Below are 26,281 nucleotides of genomic sequence, written 5' to 3' on the forward strand. Positions count from 1 at the left end.
TGAAGATTCTAGGTCACAGATTAGAGCACACGGGCGAATGGGCACACCCATCACCTTTCTGACCCAAAGGCCTGCTGCTGAATTTCATCTTCACGTGCCTGAAGGGAACCTCTCCCTGATCACTTGCCTTCATCCCGAGAAAGGCGGGTCACTGCCTTTGGGGGGTGACGGCCTCTAAAATTTTAGCTGGTGCGTGAGCGCCTCATTCTTGCTGGTGGGATTTGAGAGGATCTGGGGGAGATGCTGCATGACTCAAGGGAGAATTAGTGAGGCTTTATGATGTTGATGTAAACTTTATGATGTGACTTGATTGTTTCATGTAGCCTCGTAAAACAAGTTGGAGATGGCAGAGGGAGGTTACATCACTCCCTCTGCCGTCCCGACAGAGATGAAGTCTTCTTTAGTGCTTGGGATTATTTCTTGATGCTCCACTCAGACCGGCCCCGTTTGCAAATGTTCATATGTTCCTGCAATAGATGTAGAGGAAAAAAAAAAAAGAGGAAGCAGGGGGCGCCCATCAGGCCAACCTGTTGCATTGACATGCCTAGCCAAGAGATGAAGAACCATGGCCAGCACAGAGCACCAAAACTTACAGAAGCAGGCCTGTTCAGTTTGGGCAGTAAATAAATAAACCAGGTACACATTTCTTGGCTGGCTGGCAAAAGTTTTGTTGTCATAGCAACTGCCCTCTGGAGCCTTGCTGTGCTTACCCACGTTGTCAGTCTCTGTCCCAACCCCAAACTACCTACGGAGGAGGAGCTGAGCCTTGTCCCTTCCTTCTTTATAACTAGCTCTGAATGAGGGGGAGGGACAGGCAGGGTTGCCTCCGTTGCAGGCTGCTTGCCTGAGTTACATCCACAAATGCCTCGGAAGCGGCAGGCTGCCTGCATCCTCCTCACATTCCTGGGTCTGTCTGGGCTGGTTGGCGCCGTTACCAGAACATACTACCTTGGGATTGTGGAAGAGTACTGGAACTATGTCCCCCAAGGGAAGAACATCATTACTGGGCGAAGTTTCTCAGAAGACAAGTGAGTGAAACTGGGGGCCCCATAGACGCCTAGGGCTGGCTCCTTTTTGACGCTGCCGGGAGGAAGCTTGTATTTCTTGGGTGCCTATAATGGGGGCGAGTGGATCCAGACCCCCCAGGAGGGGCTTTGTGTTTGCTCGGAAGCCCGAGCACGGGTGCGTGCCTGATCTGGGAGAGACTGTCTCAGCTCCACCTCTTTGTCACCTCGTCCTCAACCTGTGAAGCCAAATCCACAACCAGGTGTTAGGAACGATGGCTTACTCTCTACATGGACAAGCTTTATGAGGGACCACTAGGACTTTCTGGGGGTTCTGGATGCACTTTGTTAAAAGTTAACCCTTGGGGAAAAAACTGAGAATTTTCAGGAATTGTTCACTTAAAATGTACAGTGTTTTCTTAGTTTTTATTTTTGGAATGAAACATCATAATTAGAGATAAGCAGGCTATAGGTAGTTATGGTTTGTTTTTGTTTTGCAATGTTTAAAAGAGGGGGGCAGTTATTGTAGATTTGGCTGCTATTTTAAGAGTTTCCTTGAGTCCACTTAGAAATGGCTTTTTTTTTTTTTTCCTGCTGGTGAGAAGTTCGTTCCAGCCCCAACTCATTCAATCTGAGGGCAGTAATTATCCCCAGAGCCCATGGCATAGCTGGTTGAGAGGGAGCTGCTCTGTTCTATGTCCCTATTTTGCAAAAAAAAAAAAAAAATAAATAACCCTTGCTTCCCCCTCGCCTCCCAGGATGCTGTATCTTAAATTTCTCATTTGTTCCCTGAAGTTCCCTTTGAAGCTGTCTGCTGGCTGCAGAAGCTGTTGTGCATATTTTCAACATTGTAGTTCTTAGAACATCTTTTGAGATGTTTGGTCACATAGTCATATTTGGATGCCTGTTCCTTTTTTGGTAGGCAGAGCCCAGTGCATTCAACATCCAAATTCCATTTTTTTTAAAGATAAGATTAGTTGCTAAGATCCACAGGGTCTGCCAACAAGACTTTAAGAGCCAGGTCCCCTGCCCTGGGAAATGTCCAGTTGGATTGGACACATGGCTTCCAGGTTTTCTAACAAAAAAGGGGCATAGTCATGTTTTGTTTATTCAAAAAGGATGATGCTCATGCCAGCCTGGCTACCAAGAGGCCTTTCCTTAAGTTCTGTACCAGGAACTTTAATGTCCAGGGGGCTATTTCCAGAGAAGGCTCTTGACTTCTTTCAGTCTTATCTTTACTGACTGTTGGTGGTGGTAATCTAAACAGTGGATATGGGATTGAAAGTCTCCCCTAACTACCAGTAGCCTTCCCTAAAAATAGAGCTCTGCTGCCCTCAAATAAGGCTCAATAGAAAATGATCTTTGTGAGCAGCTATTTGATGGGAGCCTATTCGAGATGTGTTCGTTGAAGGTAATGAGTGTAGCCCTTAAGCTCCATGTGATATTGGACTGCCTTTCCACATGCACAGAATTTTATCTTTCTCCTAAAATGCCCATGTCAGTACAGCTGTCTGGTATCATTTATTCTGACCCAGGGATCCCACCAGAGACTTTCAATTCATCATTGGTCACAGATGTCACCATTCTTATTCTTAAAAAAAAAAAAAAAAGGAACTAAACTTCCAAGGTTAAGTACTTGTTGGAGTTTACAGAGTAAAAGGCAGCACCAAATTCACATGGCTTTGGCTTCAGAGCCTGTGAAAATTGTTTCTTGGCAAAGCTGATCTTTTACCATTGAATTAAACTCAACGCTGAGGGAAGCCAGGAGTTCCAGTAACAAGAACTTTCAAGCAAGATCCAGTTCTTACCAAAGACAGGTTTAGTCTCACTTGTCACTCTTTCCAGAAAGACAGTGAAAATGATCATTGGTTCCGGTGACCAAACTGGTTACCTGGGTTCATTCAAAAACCCAAAGTACTTTAAATACTGAACTATTACAATGTCATTTCTGCAAGGCTGGGTGCAGGAGCAAGTTAGGGGCTCTCTGTTGATCATTTCAGCCAGAGGATGATGCGTTGAAGAAATGATAGTAAACTGTGTGAAAATAGTTGTGGTGAAAAAGAAAGAAAATAGGCGTAACTGAAGCACAGTTTGGTGTTGGATTAGAGTGAGGTGATGTAACAAATGCTCGGCTTCCGGGGGAGGACTCCTGCCCTTTAGGAACAGCTGGAATGTCATACCTGGAATGCCAAGGTCCCCAAATGTTTCCTTCTGGTGTAGGAAGAGGCAGCGTTTATGCAAGGCTGACTCTTGACTCTTGAAAGGGGAGCGCTGGCTTTTATCGGCAATCATGTCAGGAAGTGCTGCTGCTGTGGCTGATGGCTCAGGGCAAGTTTCTAAGAAGGCACAGTTGTGGTTGGCTGCTGACTCAAGACCACAGGACACATGTCTCAGGTGCCACAATGCGCAGGTGTCATGGGTGCCACAGGTGCCACAGGTGAGGGTGCCATGATGATGGGACAAATGTGTGGTGCACGATGTGTGCTCTGCCTTGTGCCGTTTCCCCAGGAGCAAAGAGTCATCTTGGATGATGTGACTGTGCTTCTCACTCAGCTTCTGCAGGATGAGTAGAGGGTGTATCCGAGGACTCTCTGCTGGTTATGTATTCACACCCAGAAAATGCCCAATATTCAGAAGTTCATGACATCTGGGTGCTTTCTATTCCCCTATGATAGAAAGAACCTGGAATAGGAATCAAGAGATGTATCTTTCATTTTTTTAAGATTTTTATGTTTTCTACTATAGTTGATTTACAATGTTCTGTCAATTTCTTCGGTACAGCAAAGTGACAGTGTGTGTGTGTGTGTGCGCGTGCGTGCGTGCGTGTGCGCGTGCGTGTGTGTGTGTGTGTGTGTGTGTGTGTGTGTGTGTGTGTGTACACTTTCTTTTCTTCACATTACCCTCCTTCATGTTCCATCACAGGTGACTAGGTATAGTTCCCTGGGCTATACAGCAGGATCTCATTGTTTCAGGAGATGTGACTTCTAATCCTCGCTCTGCCCTTAACCTGCTGTGTAACCTTGAACATGTCACATAATCTCTCTGAACATCAATTTCCTTCATTTGTATAACAAGGGAGTTGAAATACAGTCCTTAAAGTCACTTGAGAGAGAAGTATAATTTTAAGGCACTGGAAATAATTTTTGAAACTGAATGAAAAACATCTTACCTGACTTGTTAGGTCTAGAAAGATTTTTGCAATGAAAGGAGAGAGCTGATTTGCAAATGTGCAGCCTAGAAATCAGAGTTGGAGAAGGCCTGAAAGTGGGGATATGTGACTTTTTTTTGGCTACACCATGGCTCAGGGAAATTTCTGGGCCAGGCATCGAACCCATACCGTAGCAATGACCGGAGCCGCTGCAATGACAATGCCAAATTCTTAACTGGCTGAGCCGCCAGGGAACTCCTGTGACAATTTTTGAAGTATTCAGGCTTTGTATTTACCCATCCATCTTCCCCTCTTCTTTAAGGGTGAGCTCCAATTCCTCACCCACGAAGTTTCTTTCCCACAGGTCTGGCTTATTCTGAGCAGTCTCCATCCCAACCCCTCATGGTAGGATCTTTCTCCAGCCTTGGACACAGCATTTCTTTCGCCCTGCTTTGCTCCCTAGTGGTTCGATGCACACCAGTCCCCCCTGCAGCTGGCAGAGTGTGCCGTGATTATGGACAGGGAGGCCCAGAAAATTTATGATAACCCCTTCCTACATGGAGTTTTGTCAGTGACAATAACCCATGGAGGACTGAACACAAGGCCAGTCGTTCGAAATCATTAAAGTAAGAACCAATCACGATGTCAGTTTAGTTGTTCTGGTTGCTTTATCTTTGAATAAGAGGAATGGGAAAAGTTAGCGGGGAAGGAAGAGGGTGAGTACAGAAATTTCAGTGACGTGAAAAAGCTTGGAGGTCAAAATCAGGCAGTGCTAATCAATTTTGATTCACAAAAATGAGGTAAGAAATAAATGGAAATATTTCACCAAGACATTGTAGCCGTCAGATGGTACAATTTAACTTTCCAACCTGGTGCCTTTGCTTGATGGTAGAATTCAAAAGTCCAATTGTTTCCTAGAAAGTGTAGGATTTAGGAGTTCCATTCTGTTTAGAAATATTTTCTCCTGATGAATATATTCCTCCTCTTCCCCACTGGGCGTAATAGGGACACAGGGCTCCTTTGATTTGCCTGGGGATGGTGTCAGCATTGATTCACTCCAGCCAGTCCTGCTTGGGCTCTTAAAGCACTTAATTGAAGTATGACGGCTTTGGTGGTAAAGCCTGGTCTTTAATGGAACCAGAGTGGGGTCACCTTATTTAAAGCTACAGTCCTCACCAAGATCTCCTTAGGCCACCAACACACAGGTAGGCTTTTTCCTCCCAGTGAAATGCAGGCCAACTCACAGGCGGAACCAACACTTTCGCAAGAGCGAAATGGACCACTCTTCCACCCTCAGATTAGGGTTCGTTAAGGGAATTGACCCAACCATATCACTGTGGCAGCCCTCAGGATGGGTACGAGGAGAACCCTGTATGTTTATGTGAAAGAAGAGCCAAGTGAAGGGAAGCAGGTGGAGGAAGAGAAAGGCTTTTGTAAGCTTTGAAATAGAAGGAGACCTTCTCATCAGAGCTTGGTCTTAGACAATGATTTTCAAATCTCAACTCTTTATCAGCAGAAAGAAAAAAATCCTGTGTTGGGCCTGATGCTTTGTGAATCTCTTGGAATTGCTGCTATTCTCTTTATCAGTTATTGATGACTTTTGCCTGCCTGTAGGGACAAGACTAGAGTGGCTTAGGCAAATGAGGGTTTTATACACTCTTATGAAAGCAATCCAGAGGTGGCCTGTCTAAGGCTGCTAGGACAGCTGGCATAATAGGATTTCAGAGGCCTTCTATATTTCTGACCCATCATCCTTAGAATTCAACTTCACTCCTCCAGGAAGTTTATGGTCACAAAATGGCTGCTGGAACACCAGCCATCATGCCTATGATCCTGTAATGAATAGAATAAGGGGCCAGGTAGAAGAGGAGCAATTCCTGCTGTATCACCCCATGAAAACTCCACACAACCAATTCTACCTACATTTCATTGGATACTCAAAGCCACAAGGAGGGCTTGGAAATAGTGTGTGGTTTTTTTTGTTGTTGTTGTTATTGTTTGTTGTTGTTCTGTATTTTTAGGGCTGTACCCGTGGCATTTGGAGGTTCCCAGGCTAGGGGTCTAATTGCAGCTGTAGCCACCAGCCTATGACACAGCCACAGCAATGCCAGATCTGAGTCGTTTTTGCAACCTACACCATAGCTCATGGCAACCCTGGATCCTTAACCCACTGAGAGAGGCCAGGGATCAAACCCACAACCTCGTGGTTCCTAGTTGGATTTGTTTCTGCTGCACCATGATGGGAACTCCATGTTTTTGGTTCTTTTGGTCTTTTCAGGGCCACACCCATGGCAGAGGGAAGTTCCTAGGCTAGTGGTTGAAACAGAGCTGCAGCTGCCGGCTTACACCACAGCCCCAGCAACATGGGATCTGAGCTGCGTCTGTGACCTACACCACAGCTCATAGCTATGCTGGATCCTTAACCCACTGAGCGAGGCCAGGGATCAAACCTGCATCCTCATGGATACTAGTCAGGTTTGTTACAGCTGAACCACAATGGGAACTACCGAAATAGTGCTTTGGGGCCTGAATAAAACAGGATTTGACTCTGTTGCTAGGAAAGAAAGGGAGCTGTAAGGCAGTGGGCAGTCCTTGCCACCCTCCCCTCCCCAGTCCTCCTTTTCCACATCCTTCCTGAAGGCCTTCTCAGTCTCCCTCCTCCCTTTCTCACCTCTGCATAGTGCGGCCCCAAGGCCTCGTTGAGTGTGGTTTGAGAGGACTCCCAGACAGCACAGTAGCTAACTGTCGTTGAATCCTTACTAAGTTCCAGGCGTTGTTGTTAGAGCTCTCCATGCCACGCAGAGGGTACCACATTTCCCACCCTGATCAGGGGGACAGGGAGGTCCTGGGAAATTTTCCTTAGCCAAATGGAGCCCAAGTGGTCTAACGAGATGCCTGCTGGTGAGTGTGGGGCTCTGGCGTCAACTGAGAAGCTTAGGAGTCTTGTTCCACTTTCTAGGCAAGTAATTGAATCTTTCTTTTTCTCAATTTTCTCATCAATAAAATGAGGATGATGACAGTACTTGCCTTGGGAGGTGTATTAGTTTCTTATGGCTCCTATAACAAATTAACACAAACTGGGTGGCTTGAAACAGCAGAAATATATTCTTTCCCCATCGTGGAGGCCAGACGTCTGAATTGAAGGTGTCGGCAGGGCCAAACTCCCTCTGGAGGCTCTATGAGAGAATCCACACCTTGCCTTTCCCAACTCTGGGGGCTGCTGGAGATCCTTGGTTTGTGGTGGCATCGTTCCAGTCTCTGCTCTGTCCTCTTATCAGCTTCTCTTCCTCTTCTTATGAGAACACTTCTGGCAGTTAGGTCTCATCCGGATAATCCAGGGTCATCTCCTCATCTTAACATCCTTAACTTAATTTCATCTCCAAGGACCCTTTCTCCAAATAGGGGGATTAGGGTGCAGATTTATCTTTGAGCACCATTATCAGCTCACTGCAGGGGTATCAGGAGATTTATAAATGCTCAGATATGGTGCTGGCACTGGGTGGGCGCGCAGGAAATTGTCATCATGGTAGCTCTTCTGCCTCAAGGGGTTCTCTGGAGAGCAGGACATGTAATGAGGCCTCAGATGGTCACATTTTCTTCTTTTAAACAGGGCTTTGCCAGAAACGATCATAACTCCCATGACTCCCATTGACTGAGTGCTCCTGCCCCAGATGCTGTGCTTGGGGCTCTGCATCTCGTTTACCCCTCATTGAGGCTCTGTTATGGTCAGTGGTTTGCAGCTCAGGAAACTGGGGTTCAGAGAAGTCAAGTCACTTCTCCAAGACTTCACCATGTCAAGTTGGGATTCAAGCTCATTCTCTTTTCTCTTTACCATGTGGACTTGGTGCCTGGTGGGGGCACCTATAGAAATGAAGTGGGAGATGGAGGATCCTAAGACTTAGGTGATGCCTGGGGGAACCACGGTGAGCAAGGTGTGGAGGCATGCATCCCTGGATGGGACGGCTTTGAAAACTATTAATCTAATTAGGAGGGCGCGGCTGCACCCGAGTTGCAACGCGGAACCGCCATCTTCACCCTTCCTTTTGCCAAGTGGCATTTGTCCCAATCAAACCCTGTTTTCTCCTTTTAGTGAACCACGTCCTCTCAAGCTCAGACAAAACCACTTGTCCTTCCTGTCACTGTATAATCTCACACGTTTGCTCTGACCATAACCTTTGCTGATGTTACTTTGCAGCCCATCTTCATGCCAAATCCTCTCAACACACACTCAGCTCTTTGGGCTCTAGAGGGTGTAGGTGCCCTTTAGTACAGAAAACTGGGTGTTGCTAAGTATTCACCAATGCACGCACTTTGTCTTCCCAGCCAGGTGGGAAATTTCCTGCATACAGAGACTGAGAATCGTACATCCAATTTCTAATTTAATGTTCCATGTACAGTAGAGGTTCAATAGCTGCTTGATGGTTGAATGGATGGGGGCAAAAAAATCCCACCGAAAGATCCAGGTTGTGGGGGGTAGTGGTGCTGGTGAGATGCACAGACCCTTTGAGCTGCAGACCCCTCGGAATCTCATCTGGAAGTCCACCTCAGCTCTGGTTAGAGGATTCCCACAGGCAGGTTCGTTCTGACCATCGTAGACCTCGCCTGCGTTTGGAAGGTGTCTCTCTTCACAGCCTGGCCCCTCGCCTTGGCCATGTGAATGGTTTGTCTTGAAAGCGGTTGCTAAGGTGAACCTTCCCAGCCCCATCTGGATTCCTTCACAGTGGGAAAGTGACATTCTTCAGCTTGAGTCAAAATGTTAGATTGTAGGTTGGTGATGGATCTGGCAAGTATGATAACTTAGCCACTCACTGCGGGACCATCCTGCGACTACATTGTAAATACAGTACAAGCCACCAACATAGGCATTCTAATGGGTGCACTCAAGCACTGGAGGCTGCTTCCTGTGGGTGGCTCCTTGAAGGGACCCACTTGTTTCGTTCCCTGGGCAGGATTTGCATTTTCTAAGACACAAAGTAAGAGTTCTCTTTGTGAACCCAACATAGGGTCCATGAGGGTGTGGGTTCAATCCCTGCCCTCGCTCAATTGGTTACAGGTCTGGCATTGCTGCAAGCTGTGCCATAGGTCACGGATGTGGCTTGGATCTGGTGTTGCTGTGTCTGTGGTGTAGACTGCAGCTTCAGTTCCGATTTGACCCCTAGCCTGGGAACTTCCATATGCCACAGGTACAGCCTTAAAAAAAAGAAAAAGAAAATAAGACTCATAGTAGCTGGAGCTTTTGTCCTACTGTTAGAAATGAATAATGGGTTCTTAGAGATGGTTTGCTGCATAGACCCTGGAATGACTTCCTCTTACTGCCACCCTTCGACTCCCTTTGACACTTTCAATAGTTCCTAAGGATCTAAACAATCCCTATGGTTTCAAATAGTTACGACGGTTTTAATGCTAAGTACTATAGAAGTGTGATTTCTAAACTTGCATGTGCATCAGAATTGTATTAGTTGGAATAGGTCAGGTTGTGCTAGAGTAACAAGCAACCCCCAAATCTCAGTGGCTCTACACTACGGAGGTGTATTTCTTCCCCACTCGGGTTTACAGAGGGTTGGTGACTCCATGACAGCTGTCCTCCCTGGGCAAAGTGGCAGCCACACTGCTTGGATCTTGAAGCCTTACTGGCTTCATTCGAGGCTTCCCCTGCAGCAAAGGAAGTGAGGGGATCTTGCAATGGCAATAAAATGCCCTGGCCCGGAAGTGACACGTCACTTACACTCACAGCTCATTTGTCAATATCCCATGGCCTTACCTAAGTGTGAAAACTCTTTGCTCTCCCTTCTGCTGGGAGGAAAGAAAACTCAGAATGAGCAAGCACTGGAATACTCTGTTGTAGGAATTGTTTGGTGAGTTAAGGAAAAATAAGGATTCCACAGGCTCTGCCACCAGAAATTCTGATTCAATCGCCCTGAAATGGGTCCTGGGTGACCTAAATTTTGCCAAATATCCCAGATAATTTTGATATGGCTGTACATGAATGGACACCTGGAACAACTGTGTCAGAAAACTGAATTCCCTCTTAGAGTGATCACTGGTTGTTGAGGTGATAAGATTGACACACACCCAGGAATGTGCAGAACGAGCTGATGCATAACTCAGTGCTAAAATATGCAGCATATGCAATATGTTGCAGGAAGGCGGCAAACACTTCCCCTCCCTCTGATGTGCTCGCCATTTGTTTGGGTGTCTCTGCCAGGCAGCTCCCGATAAGGAACTCCTGCTCAGCTCACATTTGCATGTGTGTACATGTGCATGCGTGCACGCACACAAGCACGTGCGGGGAATCCAAAGAGAGAAGTGAGGAGGATCAGACGCCCATCTCTCCTTGTAGAGCCTATTGGAGCAACAAGCTCCTCCAAATTACCTCTTTATGGCGTTTTAGCCATCAGGCTGGGTCTGGAGAGGGCGCCAGGGATTCTCAATGTAATCCTTGCTCTGCCATTGATATACGTGGTGACCAGTCTAAAGGCAGGCAACTCTGTCTACTCTGAGGCCCATTCGCCAGCCTGAGGATAACTCAGTTCTCCCTCTGCTCTTCCTCCTCCTTCTCCTTCTGAACAGCCTGTTCGGTTAGGATCTATATTCAGCTGCTATCTAACAGAAGCCTGAAAAACACTGGCTTAGATCTGTTCATTGGCTTCCACAAGAGAGATCCAGAGGTTGGCAATCTTCAGTGAGGTTCTTAGGTCCTTTGGGCTTTCTGTGTGATCATCCCTAGAAGGCCATTCCACTTGACCTTCTTCCTAATTCTCTCGAGATGGCTGCTGAGGCTCCAGTGACCACGTCTTCATTTCAGGCATAAATAAGGGGAAAAGCAAAGGACAGAAAGGATCTCTTCCAGCTAAGTCCAGAGAAGTTCCATGGAGTGACATATGCTTCCATTTCATTGGCTATAACTGTATCACGTGGTCTTCCAAGCTGCAAGTGAGGCTGGGAAACACAGACTTTGAATAATTTATGGTTACCAAAGGGGACAGGTGGGTGGAGGGCTGGACTGGGGGTTTGGGATTGGCAAACCTATCATAAAGCCCCAGGGTCAGGCATCCAGATTTTTATCCCAATCCCTTGCACAGGGAAATGTGGGCTTCTGCTTGGGAAGCCGAAGAGGTTAACTCTTGCTCCTGGGAAGACAGATGCAGGCTCAGTGGATGTGCAGAAGCAGAAGACTGAGTGTGCACAGACCCGAGTGTGCTCATGACCTCAGTCCTGAGACTGAGACAGTGTACTTGGACTTGTCAAGCCAGAGGGTGAGCAGGGATGCTCTTCCCTCCAACTCAGGGTGCAGGTGCTGTACCCCTTGCACAAGTTGCCAATTCCCCTTCAAAGAAGGAGAGCTTGTCCTCATAGCACATCTTGGGGGTGGCAGCTGTTTTCAGAAGTAGGAGGCGCACAAAAGGGAGAGTGTGGCCCCTCAGTAGCCAAACAGCCTGGACTCTCTTTTCGAAATAAAATGTGAGCATGTCTTTATTATGAAAGTAAATACAGTGGCAAATGAACTAATTTGCAGAACAGAAATAGCCTCACAAACTTTGAATGATTTATGGTTACCAAAGGGGTCAGCTGGGTGGAGGCATGGGCTGGGGGTTCGGGACTGGCATATGCACACTGCGGTGCATGAGATGATTGGCCAGTAGGGACCTGCTGTCTAGCACAGAGAGCTCTACTCAATATTCTGTGATAATCTGTGTTGGGAAAGAATCTGAACCAGAGCAGATGTGTGAACATGTATAATTGAATCGCTTTGTGGTACAGCAGAAATGACCGCAACCTTGTAAGTCAACTGTTCTTCAATAAAACTTTAAAAAGTGGAAAAAAAGAGCAAGTAAATATGATGGTACAGAGCAAAACACTCCCACAGAACAGAAGGACGCAGAAAAGTAAACTCGCCCCTTCTCACGCCTGTCCGTGGCCATGGTTCCATGACTCAGAGACTACACTTTATGGCTTCTCTGGCCACTTTCCAAATGTGTTCTGTGCATATAAGTCTATCTACATTGTTAAAAAAAAATACACAAATGGAATCACACTTTCCATGCTGCTCTGCAATTTGCTTTTTCCATTTAGTATCTTGGTGATCATGCCATCTTGCTGCCTGTATTTTTTTTACCTGCTTTTTTCTTTTTATTATAGTTGATTTACAACATTGTGCCAGTTTTTGCTGTACAGCAAAGGGAGCCCGTCCTACAGATGTATACATTCTTTTTCTCATGCTATCTTCTGTCATGGTCTGTCTCAAGAGATTGGATATAGTTCCCTGTGCAGTAAGTCAGAAAGAGAAGGACAAATCCCATGTGACATCACTCATGTGTGGAATCTAAAACACGGCACAGATGAAGCCATCTGCAGAACAGAAGCAGACTGCCAGACGTGGAGCAGAGACTTGTGGTTGCTAAGGGGGGGGGGGGGGAAGGAGTAGGATGGACGGGGAGTTGGGGGTTAGTAGAAGCAAACGACCACGTTTAGAATGGAGAAGCAATGAGGTCCTGCTGTAGAGCACAGAAACACCTAATTTGTGTGTGCGCCTTAATTTATTTACACCGTCACCAGCGGAAGAAATTTCCAGCTTTCCAGGCTCTTGGGACCACAATCAGTGCTGTAATTCTGCAACCCCTTTGATAGAATTTGTCTTGCCGATCCCATTGTCTGGATTGGAAGCTGAGCCTGGCATCTGGGGAGAGCTTTGCTGCCTGGGAGGACCGGCCCTATGATTCCTAGAGCGCTGGCCTTTCCCCGGTCAGGCCCATCCCTGGCTCCTCCATAGGGGTCTGACCCATGGCTTCCTCCTTTGTCCCAGAAACCTCCCCCTATACTGACTCCACACTAAGGGCAGGGCAGGGCTGGCATGTGCAGGTGCCTGGGCAGGCGAATAATCTGGTGCTCTGGGCAGATAATATGGGGCTTTATCATCAGATATTTGCAAAAACACTGGTTCCACTCTTATTTGGAGGGAAGGCTGAGTGCTGAGGAGGGGAGCAGGCGGCCCGGTAATGGGAATTTTCACCCTCCCCTTGGTCACAAGAAGAAAGAGTCCACCCCGCAGTTCACTGGGCCAGTCCTCCTCGGAAGGAACTTCAGCGACCACCTGTTATCGGCTGAGCACACCCCCTGGCTCCACCTCCCCAAGCCCATCTCCAGCACCAGAGTATTGCCAACCACATGCAATACTCTCCCAGGAGAATTCTGGGAGTTGTAATTTTCTCTCCCTTCAATGCCATTTCCAGTGAATTTCATCCCCTCAGTGATGCCTCCAGCTCTCCAGGGATGTCTCAGTGTCCTTTACAGCTGAGGTCCACCTGCTCCACCTCTTCACCTGGCTCAGTTGACCTCACAGGTCAAGGTTGGTCTGATTAGGAGGCCTTCCTGGAGTTTCTGTTGTGGCTCAGTGGGTTAAGAGCCTGTCCATGAAGATTCAGGTTCAATCCCCGGCCTTGCTCAGTGGGTTAAGGATCCAGCATTGCCGCAAGCTGCAGTGTAGTTTGCAGATGTAACTCGGATCCAGCATTGCTGCAGCTGTGGCGGTGGTGCAGGCCGGCAGCTGTAGCTCTGATTCGCTTCAGGAACTTTCATATGCCACAAGAGCAGCCGTATCAAAACAAAACAAAGAAAGAAAGAAAGAAAAAGTAAAAAAAAAAAAGAGCCTGTCTCACTGACAGGTCTGACCGCGGGCTGCGATCATATTAGGTGTCTGATGCAGGGTGGTTGCCTCAGTTGGTTAGAAAGAGGAAGTGACGAGGTTGTGAAAAAATTGCTTCTTGACTTAAAGTAAAAACTGTGCTGTATTCTGTTTAAATGCTTTTCTTTTAAATTTTATTATGCTATAAGCTTCCATGTATAAATTATGAAAAGGCAGGATTGCTATAAACCCTACCTGTCAGCATCACTCCTGGGAAAACAAAAACAGTCTTTGGAGGACAAGCCCACAAGGTCACATGTTGGATTTCTGAGATGTTTGCTGGATGTTTTCTGGTGGCCACAAACCCTACCCTGGACCCGGCCATCATCAGATAAATGAACATGGATAGATCATTCCCTACCTATTGCCTCTCTGAGAAAACCACTCACTGTCTGTTCTGCTTCTAGTGAGGTTATTCTGTCACCCAGTTGTAGGAAAGGCCACACCCAAAGACTCAGGGCACCCTGTTCCCTGGCTGTCTTTGCAGAGCAAGGAGGGCAGCTCTGTGCCAAGCATACACCCAGCCCCACATCGTGGGAGGCATCTTGAGTGGATCACTGCATTCTTCTCTCTGACTGAACTCAACCTCGACATCTTTTTTTTTTTTTTTTGTCTTTTTAGGGCTGCACCCTTGACATATGGAGGTTCCCAGGCTAGGAGTCAAATTGGAACTGTAGCCGCTGGCCTACACCACAGCCACAGCAACGCAGGATCTGAGCTGTGGCTTCGACCTACACTGCAACTCACAGCAATGGTGGATCCTTCACCCACTGAGCGAGGCCAGGGATCGAACCCGCAACCTCATGGTTCCTAGTGAGATTCGTTTCTGCTGGGCCAGGACGGGAGCGCCTCTCTTACAATTCTTACCCGTGTCTCTTGATAGCCATGACTGTCTTTGTCCCTTCCTTTGAATCATAGGCTGACTTATTCTGGGCATGTGTCTCATTCATATTTTTATCTAAAGCAACACTTAGCCCTGTACCTTGCGTGCTTCAAGTCCTCAACCTGTACTTGTTGGAAGTTAGCAAGATGGTTTTCAAGCTCAGCCCAGAACTGAATAGGGGAGATGCATGTGGGATTCTCTGAGAGAGTTCTCCAGGGGGTCATATGTGCTGCTGGGACAGACAGAGCATTTTTCAGGGGCTGGCAGGGTCTTCCCTTTGATTCCTCTCCATAGGGAGCATGTAAGTTGTGAAGGGCTTGTTCTACCATGGGGACAGAATCACACATGGGTATAAACTTTATATATTCTGGTCCAGGAACTATGCCTACCTCAGGAGCACCTCTGTTCCTGGATCTGTCTGTGGGCAGAATGGGAATATGGCTCAGGCCCAAACTACAGGCTGAACCCCAACTATCAAGGAGTTTATAGCTCTACTTACTGATGAGACTGGGACCTGAGACAGGACAAGGATACCTGAATCAGGGCATCTGCCTAGGGCTCTGACTCAGAGGGAAGGGACAGGAATCAAAGGGGGAAGTTGTGCCCTCTGCGGGAAAGGGTGGGCAGAGGCAGGGGTGGTGCAGGGCCCTCTGGAGGAAGCTGGAAGACTGGAGTTGCCTCACACCTCTTTGGGCTCCATGTCATCGAGCAGATCTTCCAAGGTCTTTTACATCCACTGGTCTAGCTCTTGTGGAATCACTCTGAGACTCACTGTGGATCTGGAATGAACAGAACTGCAGGGGTTGCTCATCCTGAGCCAGAGGGGGGGATGCCGGATTACTCTGTTGAAGACATTAGATAGCATCCTTTAACAAAGGCTGGCCCAAGTTCCTATGGGAAAGAACTTGAAAAGAAGTGGGGAAAAACCTAAAGAGAAAAGGGTTTGAGGCACCCAGAAGAGGAGAAAAGGCAAATGCTGAGTGCCACCTTGTAGGTGCTTACATGAATGATTGAATTATTTTAAGTAAATAAAATAGAATAGAAACTATGATGAATGAGAAAGGGAAAAATAGAAAGGAATATAATGATGGAAACAACTAGGCATTGATTAGAGAGAAGAAGTAAAGGGCAGAATTGAAGAGATGAGAGGAACATGTAATTTGGTGGCAGACTTTCTCCTTGAATTAGCTATGTGCTTGCCGGAAGCTCTAGGCTCGTATCCCCAGTTTCAAGTGCACAAGAAAGAGATCCTTCACAATTCACTGGATTCCCTCAGATGGAACCACTGAGCCATGCCATGGCTGTCCCTGAACGAATCACTGTGGTCCAAGGTGTCTTGGTGGGGGGAAGAATTACACGGATGGGCCAGGCCTGGATCACAAGCCCTCCATCCACCCATGTTTGAGGGGGCTTGGTGTGCTGATCGGGTGGGCTGAGTCATTTGGTCCCTTGCACTATGCCCCACCCAAAGCATGTAGAATGAGAATTGGGAAGGTGTGCTCTTAGACCAAACAACGGAGAGTGGGCTGAGTTGGCCAAACTCCAGAAAGTCTCCTCCATCAGCCCTTTTCCATCTTCTTTGCCTGGGTAACTTGTCTTTGCTCTTTGAGACTATATTTAGGCATTACTTCATCTAGGAAATCTCCCCTGATCTCTCCTCCACTCCGGATTAGATGTCCCAGCACATCATCTGTGTTCTCATAACGTTACCAAACCAAGCTTGGGGCCGCTCACCAGATGTGCAGCCAAGCTCATCTACTGACAGTGGGTTGTGGTGAAGGAGGGTTCAGTATTCACTGCAAGGTGCTCAACATGGGGCCAGGCAAGGACATCAGGCAGCTCGTGCTCAAAAGACCCAACCCCCTGATGGCTTTCAGGGAAGAGTTTTTAAAGGCAAGGTGAGAGAAAGGGTTGAGGGGCATGTGATCAGCTCACATACGTCCTTTTGATTGACTGGTGGTGAGCTAGCAGGGAGGTGTTTCGGGAGTCAGCATCGTCACCTTTCTGGTTCCAACTGGTCTGGGGTTGACGTGCTGGTGTTCAGCATGAAGTTAACTTCTTCCATCTGGTGGGGGTTTTAGCATCTGCAAAACAACACAAGGGCATGGCTCAGGATATTGTCTACAGCCTTTGAGGAGGAACTAAAAGTCCTTGACTTTGTTTTGTGGCTAAACTGTTATTTTTGTCTTGCTTGACTCTTTTCTTTTGTTTCTGCATTTTTCTTATTTCTCTGATTAAATTTGCTCTTTGGAACTTGAGGAAAGCCTAGGAGGCTAAAACTTTTCTACAAATAAGAGGCTGGGGACCTGGGGATTCTGTCCCCAGGAAAGCCTTGCAAGGGCCCTGCTTGGTTTCAATAACTCTCACTTCTAGGAAAGCTCTAGATTAGTTGAGAGCTCTTTCAAGTCTTGGCCTTTTTTCTCTGTATCCCCAGGACCGAGTACAGGGCTTGAGATACTTAGAGTTTGTTGAATGACTGAGAAGGAATGCATGCACGTGTGCAGCAGTGTGTGCCAGAACGGAACTTGCCTCTCACCCCTCAGGTAGGGCAGAGCTACCCTGGGATGGCTGCACCCAGGAGCTTTTGCTCAAGTGGATGTGGGTACTTCTGGGATTGGAGTGAGGGTTGGAGCCTCACATAAAACATACAGATTGAGAGTGGGGAAGGGGGTTCCACCTCCCAGGAGAAGATAGTATGACCACCCCCAAAGTAGTGTCACCAGTGTTGCTATTGTCTCAGGCTCCCAGAGCCCAGGACTGAGGCTCCCTTTTCCCTGGGGGCCCCAGAAAGGTATCTAGTCACATCAAGTCCTAGAATCCTGTTTTCTCACATCCATCTTTTTTTTCTTTCTATTGTACGATACCCTCCGGATCTCCTGCCAACCCTCTTGCCTCCCACCCCATCTTTGCTCTTCCCTTGCCTGACCATGCTAAAACTTGCACACCACTACCATAAAGATCATCCTTAAATACCAATTATCATGTCACCTATCTTATGAAAAACCTCCATGAGTCTCAGTGCATCTAGGATAAATTCTAGATTCTTCAATCTATGATAAACTATGTGATAAGTTTCATTGTCAGTCTCTTTGCAGATTTTTACATGCTTCCACACTTCTTACTCCTCACCTTCCAGCCCCGTGCCCCAGCCTATAACCTGCTTTCCCTCCCATGTCATCTGTACCTCCTCCTTGTTGCTCATGCTCTGTCTCTGCTTAGTGCCTTCAACTTCTCCATTTTGCTATCCAATCCTACTTCTCCTTAGTTTCTGCATTTTTCATGAGGTATTTCTGACCTCTTTGACCCATGGCAGTCTTTTCCTTCCAGGAATGAATGTATTCCTAGAAAAACTGAGCCTATGTCCATTGCATCAACCACTCAACTGGCACTTACTTAATCATGTGTTGTTCTAGCAGTTACTTAATTTGTTCATTATTAGATCATAAACTCTTTTACTGAGAGTGCAGTAAGTGCAGGGTAAGGGTTTGTTAAATGAAAAAGTGAATGAGAGTTCCCAGGGGGCACAGAGGGTTAAGGATCTGGTGTTGTCACTGTTGAGGCTTGGGTGGCTGCTGTGGTGTGGGCTCGATTCCTGGCCCCAGAGCTTCTGAATGCTGAGGGTGTGGCAAATAAAAATAAATGAGATTGTATTGAATGAAAAAGAACACATGGGATGTGTGACTTTAGCATATTTTTGTTTTGTTTTAGTTTGGTTATGGATACTATTTGTGCCTTTTGACTTGTCACTTAACTCTTAGCCTCCCTTTCCTTACTAATAAATTATGTATAATCTCACCAGGTCTACAGAGCTTGAAGAGTTTACTGTGAACAGCAAATGAGAAATCATACTTGAAAGTACTTTATGGAACTGTGAAGGTAAACTGTTAGGATGTCTCTTTCAATTTCAATTATAAAATATTTTCCTTCTCACTTTTAGACTTGCAACCTTATTTCTCGAAAGAGGGCCCAACAGGATAGGCAGTCTTTACAAAAAGGCTGTTTACAGACACTACACAGATGAGACCTACTCCACGGAGATCCCCAAACCTCCCTGGCTTGGCTTCCTGGGCCCCATCTTGAGGGCTGAAGTGGGTGACGTGATTGTCATCCATCTGAAGAACTTTGCTTCCCGACCTTACTCGTTGCATCCACACGGCGTTTTCTACAACAAAGATTCAGAAGGTAAACGTCAATCCTGTGCTCTTGGTGTCTCGTTTCTCTTTCATAAGGAGGGCAACTGTCAGTCACAGCGAAAAGCGTTTTAGAAGCGCGATGATGACCCATGGCCTTTCGTCCTCTCCCTGCCTCCTCACTCCGTCTCCATCTGTCCCCCTCCACTGTCTTCAGCTCTTCCTTTTCGAAGCAGCCTTGGCTTCTTGTTTGTACTTGAAGAGCTTCAAGAGTGCATTTTCCTGAGTTCTCCCTAAAGTCTTAAAGAAAATGGAAGCAACATTCTTAGACTTTTGAGATGGAAGCGTTTCTCCGTCCTCAGAAGTGCTTTTCCACCTCCCTCGTTGCATTCTGGCTCATGACCAGGCGGAATGGGTCAAATGGCGCTAAACCTGCTACACCACTGGTTCCGAGGAATGTGCCAGGCACAGCACCATTAACTCTGATGCGGCTCACTTTATCATCAAGGAGGAGCTTCTGGGTATTAACAAAGGTCCCAAGGCAGCCAAACTTGCTTGGTGGTTGTCATAGCCAGCTCTGTCTAAACAGCCAGAGGAGACACCTCTGATGATGAACTTGAGACTGGGAGTGCCCTTTGTTCTTGGCCCTTTGCCTCCACCTGAAGAGCAGCAAAGCTCTCAGTCCCAGATTTGGTTAGTTCCAAGTAGCTGAAAGTGACCACATAAGATTCACTACCTACATAAACCTTCCACTGAATACCCACCAGTTGCCAGAGACTGGCTCTGGATTCTGGGAATAAAAGATAACGCATCCCAAGCCATCTTTGAAATTCAGTGACTCAGAGAGTAAGGGTTTATTTCCGAGCACTCGATTCTCTTCTGCTGATATATATGCTTATCCTTGCACCAATGCAAGAACAGAAGCAGACTGCCAGACGTGGAGAAAATCTGATTCCCTACATCCCCGCTAACATAAGTTCAATGCAAATACACATTTTTCAAGTAATATATGAACATGATTTGAAATTTTAATTTAAGAGTAAAGATGTCTATGAAGGAAAGTAAAAGTACTTGTCTCTTACCCAAAAGGCCATCACCTTTTAAAATTTCTTGTAAATTTCTCTTAGAAATGTTTGTGTGCATATATGGATGTGAATGTGTCTGTGGTTATGTGTGTATATATATACTTGTTCATTTATACAAATGAGATTATACGATAATGCTCTTATTTTCTGTTTTTCATTTCTTAATACATCTTGGAGATTTTTCTCATATTAGTACATACAGAGAGACCTCCTTTTAGCAGTTGTGTAATATTCCATTGTGTGAATATGTCAGTTTGGTAGTGATGATTAGGTTGCTCTCAGTTTGGGGTTGATGGCAGCAATTCTACAATGAATATTCCAGTTCATGTATTTTTAAAACCATTTTCAAGTGTGTTTCTAAAGCAAATTCTTAAATGTGCAATTGCTGGCTATGTTCCTTCCTTTCTTTTATGATAAGAACTGGCAAGTTGTCCTCCCCCAAGTTGCACATTTTATTCATCTGCCATTTGTTTATGAGCTAGCCTGTTTCTCCCACAATCCCACTAACCCTCAATATTTTCAAATCGGACAGGTGCAAATTTGTATATTACAGTTCCTAAAAGGCCTCTTGTACTGGGCTACGTAGGGCCAAATGAATGTTTTTTAAATATTCTTGTGTTGTTAACATTATCATTGTTCAAAACCTTTTTGGGAATAATGCTCAGAACCACGTAATAAACCACTCACCCCCAAGTCTTTTTTTACTTTACACTCACAGTTTATTTTGGATCCCAAGTGATAGTCTTCAGAGTGGTGGCACCAAGGATTTGTTTAGGGACTCTAGCTTGCCCTTTCAAAACAGCCACCAACAACTCCCAATAATAGTAAGCAGAAGAGGAGTTCCCGTCGTGGCTCAGTGGTTAACGAATCCGACTAGGAACCATGAGTTGCAGGTTTGATCCCTGGCCTTGCTCAGTGGGTTAAGGATCTGGCGTGAGCTGTGGTATAGGTCGCAGATAAGGCTTGGATCCCGAGTTGCTGTGGCTGCGGCGTAGGACTGCTGCTACAGCTCTGATTGGACCCCTAGCCTGGGAACCTCCATATGCTGCGGGAGCAGCCCTAGAAAAGGCAAAAAGACAAATAATAATAATAATAATAATAATAATAATAATAATAATAATAGTCAGCAGAAGAAATCATATTAAGTATATTGTGAATAAAAGGGTCTCTAGAAAAATTCCTATTTGTATTGATTCATGTCATATAATCAAAGTAAAGTGAGTGATCTTAGTTGAGGCATAAAGACAAGACTACTACCCACCCACTCTCTCCCAATTCCTGACCCTCATCCTCTCTAAATTTAAATTCAGAAGCTTCCAAGCTTTGCATTTTATTCACAAGATTTTGATTGAAGATGATGTATGGCGATCATTCATTATTTTACTCAAAAGATATGTATTGAGCACCCACCATATTAATTACTCAGGTAGATCTTGCATGTAAAATTATGGTAAAAAAAAAACCTGTTTTCATGGCACTTAACAGTCTACTGTGATAGACATTAATCAAGCTATTACACACAACTCTATGAGATAGGTATTATAATTATCATATCTTACAAATAAGAAGCTAAGACTCTCAGAAGAGAAGGAAATTGCCCAAGTCATTTAGCTAACAAGTGATGAAGATAGGATTTGATTCTAGACAATCTAACTTCAGTGGCTGTGAACTTAACCCTGGCTCTACTATCTTTTTCTCTGTGTGAATGCATTTTAGAAAACAGATCTAGCACAGGGAGTTGAGGATTGCTTGAGCCAGACCATGCTGGGCCTCGCAGTCCACGTTCAACATATATATTTTTTTGTATTGTTTTCTTTATCTTTTATTTTTTTATATTTATTTTTTTAAATTACTCAGATGAATTTATCACATCTGTAGTTGTATACTGATCATAACAATCTGATTTCACAGGATTTCCATCCCACAGCCCAACATCTTTGACCTTCATGTTGGGAAAGATGAGAAGCCATGGAATGATTTTAGGTAGAAAACAATATAATTAAACCTGAGATTTGGACAGATTACTCTTGCAATGTCTTTGGAAATGGGTTAAATAGATAAGAGATGTAGTGAAGTCATTCAGGAAGTTACTGGATGAGAGATGATGTTTGGATTAGGGTCATGACGGAGGAGAGGGACATAAATGGTTGGCTTTGAGAAGAAGCAAGGATGGGACCTGCGGTGCTTTGGAAATGGAGAGGGAGGAAGAGGAAGAAGATAAGCACGCTCCCTTTGTTTCTGGCTTCTGACATTGAATACTGGTGATGACTTTCATTGAGAAAGGAGGCAGTGGTTGAGGACGAGGTGTAGGAAAGGAGAGCTGATGTTCTTTGGGAAAGAGTACGTTGAGATCTCTGAGAGTTACAAGTGGAGATGTCCAGTAGACAGTAGGATATCAGTGTAAAGTTCAGAGGTAGGGTCCAGGCTGGAGAGAAAAGTGGGAATCACTGGCATGTAGCTCTGAGGATGGCTGCCTCAGAGGAGAGGCTCCAGGGAGAGAGCTCTGGGCATGGAAAGAAGGGAGCCAGCATTCCTTGAAGATTTCTGATACTGAATGGCAGATGGAGGAAACTGAACTGGAAAACTAGATTGAAAAAGAGTTGCCAAAGAGTACTGGGTGATGTCACAGGAGCCAAGGAGGAGAATTTTTTTTAAATGGAGGGAAATGGCAATAATATCAAATGCCACTGAAAAGTTGGGTAACACAGGAATTTTTTAAACGTCATTTGGATTTAATGGGATGGTGGGTAATAACCTGGATTTTTCCTATCCCTCTATGAGATTAGATCAGTTATCATGTTAGAAAACAGTAAACTACTTCACTTTCGAGTAAAAATTGTTTTGTCAAATACTTCTCAGTGTTATAGTCTCAACTTGTAATGAAAGGAAATGTAAGAAGTTACTTTTAAAAAGCATGGTTTTACAGCTTTAGGAAGACATTCTGAAAACATCAAAAACATATCATTATATTACTCAACCATTTGTTTATAATAATTTTCTTGGAAATATTCCCTTAGAATTTTATAGCAAAAAGTTTCTTTCTCTTAAGGATCTAGCAAAAACAGTATAACCTAATATACTGAACAGTATAACCTAATAGCTTAATGTATAGTAAATGCAGATATAATAATATGACCTAGATATTACCAGGAAATTTGGGCTGCTTTCAATGGTGAAGGGATCTAACTAATTAAATTAATTTCCTGCTTCTTTTGTATAAGTTTTGCTTTCTGACTTTATCTTTTGAGTGTGATGTAGCATTTGAGTTTAATTTGTAAAAAAGATTTATATTCTTTTTAGAATAAAAGTAACTAAAATTTAGTATGTAAAAGAAAATTTTACATAAATATATACATAAAGTGAATAAAGGTGTAAAAATAGTTCATATACTATATTCCTAATAATTTATGGGGCAGTATCACGGTGCAGTAAGAAGTCGGACACAATTAGATTCGAATCTGGTCTAGCCACATGTTAGCAGTATTAACATTGCCTTAATGTAAATGAGTATTAATATCTACTACATGGATTTGCTCTGGAGAGTAAGTGAGATAATACACACAAAATACTTCCTATATTTGGCATATCATAGGGTTTAGCTGTTGTCGTAGCCTTCTCCTGGCATCTTTCTCCAAAAATCAAATTATGTTTTATGGTAGAATTTGTTAAAAAGGTAATATCGGATTTTTTTAGTTGTATCTTTTCTATGGCTTGCCTTGGATACACTGGCTTTTGCTGTCTTATTTGAATTGGTATTTGTAATGCCTAGCTCATTTGCCAGCATGTGGTCAATATCCCATACAGGTTTGTTGAGTGAATTTGTGAACGAGTTGGAGAATGGAGAATGAACTTGGTGTCATGTCCATCTACCTCTGTGGCCCTCACCTTCCAGCCTTCTCAGTGCCATCCACCTCCTCAGAGTCCTTCAAGGTCCCCCAAATTCCACCTCCATTATGAAGCCTTTAATAATTATAACTTACACAGATTGGTCTCCATCCTTCCTGCCCAGGTGGTGTTCAAATGGTTTTTGCAGTAGACCTTCCTTCATTGAAAAGTCTTGTGCCATCTTTGTTTATAAAACAAAAGAAGGAAATGCTCCATCCATTTGCCTCTGCGTCCTCTGAGGCAGACCCTCCACTCTGGGTAGACTTAAAATTACATTCGGTTTATCACCCTGGCTTATTCTCCAGTTGGCTTCTGATCGTAATACATGTTCTAGTCTGCCCAACTGTAAGGGCCCTAGAGGAAACAAGATTCCCTCCTATCTTTTCATGAGACCTGAAAGTTCTCAGGCCTCAAATTCAGGTGCTACATCTGTTGTAAGTGTCCAGGAAATGTTTGTTATTTCTTCTGCTGCTTCTCCTTTCTTCTTCAGTTGCTGTTAAGTGGATCAAAGTCTTCCTGACTGGTATGGGAGGCCCATCACAAGGGGTTTTTATGAACATTTGTTAGGCATCTGGCTCTGTGCAGGATACTTCACACACATTGCCGCATCTAGTTCTTATATCCCTGCGGAGTAGATATCAACATTCCAGCTCTATGGATAAAAAACCAAGGCATTGAGAATATCTAGCCTCAAGTTCATAGCAAATAAATTTTAATTCGTATGTGTTTTGCTTCAAAGCTCCAGCTCTTCCCCCATAGCGTGTGATCTGTGCATTTTATCTATGTTTTCTCTTCCCTTGTAAGGAGCCCTGTACCCAGATGGAACATCTGGAAGGAATAAGGATGATGACAGGGTTCCTCCTGGCAAAAACTATACCTATGTCTGGCCAGTGAGAGAAGAATATGCCCCTGCTCCAGCGGATGCAAACTGCCTGACCTGGGTGTACCATTCACACATTGATGCCCCTAAGGACATCTGCTCTGGGCTAATTGGCCCACTGCTAGTGTGCAAAGAAGGTAAGGGGTCTCTTCCCCCCCTGCCCCTGGGAGCCTATTTCCAGGTATGTTGAAAAGTGTGTATAATCTTTAGGTCTTTTCCTGCCTACCATCCTTGCTTCACACAGAGTGTGCCTCTTCTTCCACACTTGCTGGAAGAGTAGGGAAATTCTTCTAACACAGAAGATCCATAGCAGGGACAATAACTCAGGTTCTAAGAACCATCATAACACTCTCAAACTTCTATGGTTAAAAAATACACACTGACACCACACGTAAGTGTAAAATGTAGTCAAGTGATCAAGGGTACTTTTGTTTTATTGTTTCACCAGCATAATCATTTTGCTATTTTATTTCTCTTAGTTGATTTAGTGTATGTGTGCTATGTCAATAAAGTAGATTTCCTTTAAGGATAGACAGGTTTCCAAGTCTGTGGTTGTGAAGATTTCTGTTTTACGACTTTTCTATGGCTCCATCATTTCCATTAAAGCCCTTGACTGCTTTTATATTGTGAGTTACTCTTGTGCATATAAGTCTTTGAAAAACTTCAAACGTACCTGCTACAATGGGCAGGAAGTAAAGCTCATCTTGATTTAGTCCACTTTGAACTTTTTTCTCCTATTCTTTTGAATGTGCCTGATAGGTATCCTGCATAAATATTCAGGGACGAGGACTGATGTGGATCGCGAGTTTGTTATAATGTTTACTTTGGTGGATGAGAATCAAAGCTGGTACCTGGATGAAAATATCAGACATTTCTGCACTGATCCTGATTCAGTTGACAAACACGATGCTGTTTTCCAGAGGAGTAACAAAATGCATGGTGAGTGTCTCCCATGTCAAGAACATACTGCCTGCCTTTTGTGTTTTGGCACTTCGAAGGATATAACACACACAGAAATACCAAACTAGTTCTCCAAGATTTATAACTTAGTGATGAGAATAATAAGAAACTGATGAAACACAATACATTCCAGGATCTAAAACAAAAAAAGAGAGCAAGAGAAAAATAAAAGAATAGAGAGGAACTGAAAAAACTGAAAACAACAAAATGGCAATAAGCACATACTTAGCAATAATTACTTTAAATGTAAATGGATTAAATCCTCCAATCAAAGACATAGAGGTGCTGAATAGATTTTTTTTCCATTTTTTTTATTACTCAAATGAATTTATCACATCTGTAGTTGTATAATGATCATAACAATCTGATTTCACTGGATTTCCATCCTACAGCCCAGGCACATCCCCCGACCCCCCAGACTGTCTCCCAGAGACCATAAGTTTTTCAATGTCTGTGAATCAGCATCAGTTCTGCAAAGAAGTTCAGTCTGACCTTTTTTCAGATTCCACATGTCAGTGAAAGCATTTGATGTTGGTGTCTCATTGTATGGCTGACTTCACTTAGCATAATAGTTTCTAGGTCCATCCACGTTGCAAAAAAATTCTGGTATTTCGTTCTTTTTAA

The 26,281-nt window shown here is 44.7% G+C and overlaps 1 protein-coding gene across 1 annotated transcript in view; it reads left to right on the forward strand.

Annotated features, from left to right (window-relative positions):
* Positions 1 to 846: 846 nt before the first annotated feature.
* The window catches only part of HEPHL1 (hephaestin like 1), a 79,537-nt gene continuing 54,102 nt past the window's right edge, over positions 847 to 26,281 (forward strand). Inside the window, exons 1-4 of the mRNA XM_047752576.1 lie at positions 847 to 1,028; positions 18,655 to 18,899; positions 24,622 to 24,834; positions 25,457 to 25,636. Coding sequence (XP_047608532.1) covers positions 862 to 1,028; positions 18,655 to 18,899; positions 24,622 to 24,834; positions 25,457 to 25,636 — 805 coding nt within the window. The 5' untranslated portion in view covers positions 847 to 861. The remainder of the gene's footprint in view (positions 1,029 to 18,654; positions 18,900 to 24,621; positions 24,835 to 25,456; positions 25,637 to 26,281) is intronic.

This window comes from Phacochoerus africanus, chromosome 11, assembly GCF_016906955.1.
Source record: "Phacochoerus africanus isolate WHEZ1 chromosome 11, ROS_Pafr_v1, whole genome shotgun sequence".
Taxonomy (NCBI): domain Eukaryota; kingdom Metazoa; phylum Chordata; class Mammalia; order Artiodactyla; family Suidae; genus Phacochoerus; species Phacochoerus africanus.